The sequence below is a fragment of the Cebus imitator genome, unplaced genomic scaffold (assembly GCF_001604975.1).
Source record: "Cebus imitator isolate Cc_AM_T3 unplaced genomic scaffold, Cebus_imitator-1.0 Scaffold96, whole genome shotgun sequence".
NCBI classification, from domain to species: domain Eukaryota; kingdom Metazoa; phylum Chordata; class Mammalia; order Primates; family Cebidae; genus Cebus; species Cebus imitator.
The window spans coordinates 2,203,822-2,210,989 of record NW_016107411.1 but is presented as its reverse complement, the minus strand read 5'-3'; the positions used below and the strand labels follow the sequence as shown (position 1 = coordinate 2,210,989).

Below are 7,168 nucleotides of genomic sequence, written 5' to 3'. Positions count from 1 at the left end.
TTTTTGTAGAGACGGGGTTTCACCATGTTGACCAGGATGGTCTCGATCTCTTGACCTCGTGATCCACCCGCCTCGGCCTCCCAAAGTGCTGGGATTACAGGCTTGAGCCACCGCGCCGGGCCTTAACTTCTAATTCCTTGTTTAAAAATTACATAGGCCAGGCGCAGTGGTTTATGCCTGTAATCCCAGCACTTTGGGAGGCTAAGGCAGGTGGATCACAAGTCCTTGAGTTTGAGACCAGTTTCGCTAATATGGCGAAACCCATCTCTACTAAAAAGACAAAAAGAATTAGCCAGGTGGCAGGCGCCTGTAGTTCCAGCTACTTAGGAGGCTGAGGCAGGAGAATCACTTGAACCTGGGAGATGAAGGTTACAGGGAGCCGAGACTGTACCACTGCACCGTAGCCGGAGTGATAGAGTGAGACTCTGTCTCAAAAAAAAATTTTTTTTTTTAAATAAAAATTGTATAAAGTGGCCGGGCGTGGTGGCCTACGTCCTGTAATCATCCTAGCACTTTGGGAGACCAAGGCAGGTGGATCACCTGAGGTCGGGAGTTAAAGACAAGCTGACCAACATGGAGAAACCCTATCTCTACTAAAGATACAAAATTAGCCAAGTATGGTGGCGCATGCCTATAATCCCAGCTACTTGGGAGGCTGAGGCAGAAGAATCTCTTGAAGCTGGAAAGCGGAGGTTGCAGTGAGCCAAGATCACACCATTGCATTCCAGCCTGGGCAACAAAAGCAAAACTCGATCTCAAAACAAAAATTGTATGAAATATCCCTAAGTATAGCCAAGGAGATAATCCATTTAACTAAAGAAAATCCCATCAAGGAAAAGTAAGACATATTTGAAATCCTTACATCTAGCATATAGCAGGCACTAGGCATATTGAGTCGTATAATCTACTTTTTTCTATCTTTGTCATGCAGGAGAAGTCATTAGCTCTCTTACCATTTTTTCCTACTCTTTAGCCCTTTAACAAACACTTATTTTTCTTCTTATTGTTCCTCTCTTTCTTCTAAGCTACCTGGCCTATCGAAACTTTATGATTGACACTTACCGACTGAACCCCCAAGAATATCTTACCTCTACTGCCTGCCGCCGAAACCTGGCAGGTGATGTCTGTGCCATCATGAGGTGGGTCTTGTGGCTGAGGACAAGGGGGTACATGAGAATGTCTGCCTGTGGATTTGTTTTGGCAGTAGTAGAGATGCCAGTAAGGAACATACAGGAACAGGCAGAAAAAACACCTCTAGAGAAAGGTGAAGTACGGGTTTGGGGAATGAATGACTTGAGAGATTAGCAGTGGCATTCTCTGAAGGGTATAATAAAGGACAAAGAGGCCAGCCGTGGTGATTCACGCCTGTAATACCAGCACTTTGGGAGGCTGAGGCGAGCGGATCACGAGATCAGGAGATCGAGACCATCCTGGCCAACATGGTGAAACCCCATCTCTACTAAAAATACAAAAAAATTAGCTGGGCATGGTAGCACACGCCTGTAGTTCCAGCTACTCTGGAGGCTGAGGCAGGAGAATTGCTTGAACCCAGGAGGTGGAGATTGCAGTGAGCCGAGATCGTGCCACTGCACTTACAGCCTGGGTGACAGTGTGAGACTCTNAAAAAAAAAAAAAAAAAAAAAAAAATGGTCAGAGAAGGAGCACATCTGTAATTGAAAGATACTGATTCAGGCCAGGCATAGTGGCTCACTCCTGTAATCCAAACACTTTGGGAGATCAAGGTGGGAGAAGTTTGAGACCAGCCTGGTGAAAATGGTGAAACCCCATCTCTACAGAAAATGCAAAAAATTAGCTAGGTGTGGTGGCATGTGCCTGTGGTCTTAGTGACTCAGGAGACTGAGGTGGGAGGATCACCTGAGCCCTGGAGGTGGAGGCTTTAGTGAACGGTTATCACACCACTGCACTTCAGCCTGTCTCAGGGAAAAAAGAAAGAAAGAAAAACTCGTTCAGTTTTATTAGCTATTCAGAAAGAAATGTCCAGTAGGTAGGTGAATATAGAGATTGGCCCAGGCTATAGATGTAGATGTGGGTGTCACTGGCATTTAGGTGGTAGATGAACAATTGGAGTAAGTGAGCTTTTCTAAGGTGTACAATGAACAGAAGAAAGGGCCAGGGTTGGGTGGGGAGGGAGTTTATGTCCCAAATTCTACCCTCAGTTTTCCTCCTAATGCAGCTTTGTGACTGTCCGTGTAACCCTGTCTCTGCCCTCTCCACACAGAGTCCATGCCTTCCTAGAACAATGGGGTCTTATTAACTATCAGGTGGATGCTGAGAGTCGACCAACCCCAATGGGGCCTCCGCCTACCTCTCACTTCCATGTCTTGGCTGACACACCATCAGGGCTGGTGCCTCTGCAGCCCAAGACCCCGCAGGTAGGGTGAGGTTCTATGGGGACAGGGTGGGTTGGGAAGATTGGGCTTCTTTGGACTTTTCTTTTTCTGGTTTTGAGGGTAATGGTTCAGGAGTGTTTTGAGGCTTCTTCCTTTTCCATGGGATACAAAGGGCCACCAGAATCAGCCCCATGTGTTTAGCACCCTCTCTTAGCCTTTGTACCTAAGGCTGTAATTGCAGAGGGAGAAGAGATGATCCTTTTACTCAAGGAGCAGACAGGCTAATGTAGGGGATTCAATAGATAGAGAAAAATGGCTTAAAATTAACTTGCATGAAATTTTTAAACTTTGTCATCTTTCCCACATTTTTTCATTTTTGCCTCATAATTATCACCCTCATTTTTTTTTCATTTCCACTTCATCCATTACAAAAATTAGGAGGAAGATTATGTGGCTTGCCCAAGGTCACAGAGTACCAAATCTAGGATTAGAACCTAATTGTCCAGCTCCTAAGAGAACCTGTAAAGATAATGTGAATATAAATGGATATCATGCCAACGACATGTCTTATTAATCATGAAGGGAACATGGAACAGTGGCATGAGTGCCCCCAGAGCTTGCGGGCCACCCAGCATTTGGTCTTGAGGCTTCCAGGGCCTTGGCCTGGTCATTTCCTGCCCAGCCTCCATGACGCCAAGCTCTGTCCCCCAGGGCCGCCAGGTTGATGCTGATACCAAGGCTGGGCGAAAGGGCAAAGAGCTGGATGACCTGGTGCCAGAGACGGCTAAGGGCAAGCCAGAGCTGGTAGGTGGGGTGCAGACCCCGCTGGGCTGCTCATTTGCCCCTTTATTGGGGGGCCCCTGCCTGGGAAGAAGAGACATGAGAGCAGAGGAACTACAGCAGTAAGGGAGGAAGTCCCACCCAGGGGTGTCCCTGGCTTTGGGAAAGAAGCTCCTTCTGTCTGTTTTTTCTCTCTGTCAGGCCCTGGCTCCCACTGGTCACTTGTACTTATCTCTTTCTTTCCCTCCACAAATAGCAGACCTCTGCTTCCCAACAAATGCTCAACTTTCCTGACAAAGGCAAAGAGAAACCAACAGACATGCAAAACTTTGGGCTGCGCACAGACATGTACACAAAAAAGAATGTCCCCTCCAAGGTAGGATGTGCGAGCCGACTTTAGGGGTAGAGAATGTTCACTCCTCTGAGATCACAGGCTCCTCTCTCCTGACCTGCCTGTGTTTGCCCTGCAGAGCAAAGCTGCAGCCAGTGCCACTCGTGAGTGGACAGAACAGGAAACCCTGCTTCTCCTGGAGGTAAATGGGGCAAGGAAAAGAGAGTTCTCTTCTCTGAAAACAGAAGTGGGCTTCGTGTAGAGGCTCACGCCTATAATCCCAACACTTTGGGAGGCCAAGGCAGGAGGATCGCATGAGCCCAGGAGTTCAAGGCCAGCCTGGGCAACATAGTGAGACTCTGTCTCTACGAAAAATTTTAAAAATTAGTCAGGTGTGGTGGCACAGACCTATGGTCCCAGCTACTCAGGAGGCTAAGTGGGCGGATTGCTTGAGCCCAGGAGGTCAAGGCTGCAGTGAGCAATGATCACATCACTGCACTCCAGCATGGGTGACAGAGTGAGACAAGACCCTGTCTCAAAAAAAAAAAAAGAAAACAGACATGTTGAAGGTGCTGGCCACACTTATGAGTGAGGAGAGATCGTGGAGCCTGGCATGAGCAGAACATGATCTTGCCTTCAGTCTTTCCCCTTCCTCATGCCTGTTGGACCTGCCCCAGGAACCAGCTCCAGGCTTGGGATTTGGGCCATTTCATTAACTTCATATCCTTTCTTAGTGCTATTTCAAGATCCCCCTTGGACCTAGCAGAGTACACAAATACCAGAACATAGAGAGCTTTGAAACCAGCTGCCCTTAGTAGGATGGGGGGAGTCGGCCTTCAAGAAAAGTGGCTAAGTAAGCGGAGTTATGTCTCCACCACTACCACCAGGCACTGGAAATGTACAAAGATGACTGGAACAAAGTGTCCGAGCATGTGGGAAGCCGCACACAGGACGAGTGCATCTTGCATTTTCTTCGTCTTCCCATTGAAGACCCATACCTGGAGGACTCAGAGGCCTCCCTAGGCCCCCTGGCCTACCAACCCATCCCCTTCAGTCAGTCGGGCAACCCTGTTATGAGCACTGTTGCCTTCCTGGCCTCTGTCGTCGATCCCCGAGTCGCCTCTGCTGCTGCAAAGTCAGCCCTAGGTAATGAGGGGTGGGCGGTTCCACCTGGCCTTCTTAGTTTGCTTTTGAAAGGCTAGTTAGTCTGTGAAACCTCTCAAGTTTGGCTACCCTGCTGGCCTTGTCTGTGCAGGCCTCAGTTCAGGTACCTGTCTAGGCTCTCTATACTGGTCTTAGATGAAGACATGGGCTTGTGAATAAGCTTTTGCAGGGATTGCCAGAACTGTCCCCCTGCGCTGCTCCCAGCCTCATACTTTCTGGATCTTGCAGAGGAGTTCTCCAAAATGAAGGAAGAGGTACCCACGGCCTTGGTGGAGGCCCATGTTCGGAAAGTGGAAGAAGCAGCCAAAGTAACAGGCAAGGCGGACCCCGCCTTTGGTCTGGAAAGCAGTGGCATTGCAGGAACCACCTCTGATGAGCCTGAGCGGATTGGTAAGGCCAGGCAGGTTCCCAGATTTCTTGCCTTTCACAAGAGCCAGAGCCATCTGGCCTCCTGAGCCATTCCTGCCTCAAGTTGGCATCAGAGCACAACATGAATGAGAAAATCGGTAGGGTTTTTATTTTCCCCATGACTTTACCTTAGGGGCTCTGGACCCCTACTGGTCCTTTCATGAAGACTTTGGGTAGAAAAATCTTGGCTGGTAGAAAGGGCTGGCAGAAAAGTCTTGGGAATGCTGGACGCAGTGGTTAAACCCAGTACTTTGGGAGGCTGAGGCAGGCAGATCACCTAAGGTCAGGAGTCTGAGACCAGCCTGGCTAGCATGGTGAAACCCCATCTCTATTAAAAAAAAGAGAGAGAGAGAGAGACAAAAGTCAAGTCTTGGGAAGGCTGGGCTCAGTGGCTCACGCCTATAATCCCAACACTTTGGGAGGCTGATGTGCCCAGGAGTTTGAGACCAATCAGCCTGAGCTACATGGGAGAATCCCATCTCTACAAAAAATACCAAAAAAATTAGCCAGGCATGGTGGCATGTGCCTGTAACCCCAGGTACACAGGAGGCTGGGGATGAGGTGAATCATTTGAGCCCGGGAAATCAAGGCTGCAGTGAGCCATGATTGTGCCACTGCACTCCAGCTTGGGTGACAGAGTGAGACCCTGTCTCAAAAAAAAAGGGTGTTGTGGAGAGGCTGGGTGCAGCAGCTCACACCTGTAGTCCAAGCTGCTCAGGAGGCTGAGGTGGGAGGATTGCGTGGGCCCAAGAGTTTGAGACCAACCTGGGTAACATAGGAAGACCCTGTCTCTGAAAAAACGAAAAGTATTACAGACAGATGACTGTATTAGACATTTCCTGTTTTCCTTTCTTTTCCCATGGGCCCAGAGGAGAGTGGGAATGACGAGGCTCGGGTGGAAGGCCAGGCCACAGATGAGAAGAAGGAGCCCAAGGTATAGAGGGATTGCTGGGAGCTGCAGGGGCTGCGTGCAGCACTGTGGTGATGGGGGAGTTGGCCTTTTTCAGCTTAGGTGGGCAAGGGCTGGTTTTGGACGGGGTTGTCTCATAGAATCAGATCACCTCCGAAGTAAGAGGAATAAATTCAGTTCCCCATCTGGCCCCTCTGTGTGAGAACTAATCACCCCAATCCGTGACAACTCTCCTTTTCTATCACTGGAATTTCAGGAACCCCGAGAAGGAGGGGGTGCTATAGAGGAGGAAGCAAAGGAGAAAACCAGTGAGGCTCCCAAGAAGGATGAAGAGAAAGGGAAAGAAGGCGACAGCGAGAAGGAGTCCGAGAAGAGTGATGGAGACCCAATAGGTGAGCCTCCCAGAATGGTAGGTGGGGTGCAGGAAAGAGGTGAAGCTGTGGGGCTAACTCAACACTTGTCCTGGCCCAGTTGATCCTGAGAAGGAGAAGGAGCCAAAAGAAGGGCAGGAGGAAGTGCTGAAGGAAGTGGTGGAGTCTGAGGGGGAAAGGAAGACAAAGGTGGAGCGGGACATTGGCGAGGGCAACCTCTCCACCGCCGCCGCTGCCGCCCTGGCTGCCGCCGCAGTGAAAGCCAAGGTGAGGCCAGACCTTGAAGACCTCAGGGAAGAAAATGCCCATTTCTTTAATCTCATGTCACTGAGAGGAAATCCTTCCTCACTCACACCTTCAATAGTGCTGACCTATTTCTTTTTCATTTTTACCTCAGGAGGTAAAGTTAGTCATCCTTCTCTAAGCTTAAAAAAATACTTATTGGGCCTGTTTTCAACCCTTCAGTATTTGACTCTGTGTTACCCTTTGCCACACTCTCTCTGTGTTCTATTTTTTTCTTTTTTTGGGGGGCGGTGGGGACAGAGTCTTGCTCTGTTGCCCAGGCTGGAGTACAATGGTGTGATCTCAGCTCACTGCAGCCCCCACCTCCCAGGTTCAAGTGATTCTCTTGCCTCAGCCTCCCGAGTAGCTGGGATTACAGGCATGTGCCACCATACGTGGCTAATTTTTTGTATTTTCAGAAGAGACACGGTTATGCAATGTTGGCCAGGTTGGTCTTGAACTCCTGATCTCAGGTGATCCACCTGCCTTGGCTTCCCAAACTGCTGGGATTACAGGTGTGAGCCACTGCCCAGCCTCCATATTCTCTCTCTCTTTCTTTCTCTCTCTCTCT

At 49.3% G+C, this 7,168-nt stretch overlaps 1 protein-coding gene across 1 annotated transcript in view; it reads left to right on the top strand.

Moving 5' to 3' along the window:
• Positions 1–7,168, top strand: part of SMARCC2 (SWI/SNF related, matrix associated, actin dependent regulator of chromatin subfamily c member 2) — a 27,911-nt gene that overhangs the window by 19,700 nt on the left and 1,043 nt on the right. The window contains exons 15-24 of the mRNA XM_017536302.2: positions 1,026–1,139; positions 2,240–2,393; positions 3,063–3,155; positions 3,388–3,507; positions 3,602–3,664; positions 4,350–4,608; positions 4,855–5,016; positions 5,904–5,968; positions 6,201–6,336; positions 6,416–6,582. Of these exons, the coding sequence (XP_017391791.2) occupies positions 1,026–1,139; positions 2,240–2,393; positions 3,063–3,155; positions 3,388–3,507; positions 3,602–3,664; positions 4,350–4,608; positions 4,855–5,016; positions 5,904–5,968; positions 6,201–6,336; positions 6,416–6,582 (1,333 nt within the window). The remainder of the gene's footprint in view (positions 1–1,025; positions 1,140–2,239; positions 2,394–3,062; positions 3,156–3,387; positions 3,508–3,601; positions 3,665–4,349; positions 4,609–4,854; positions 5,017–5,903; positions 5,969–6,200; positions 6,337–6,415; positions 6,583–7,168) is intronic.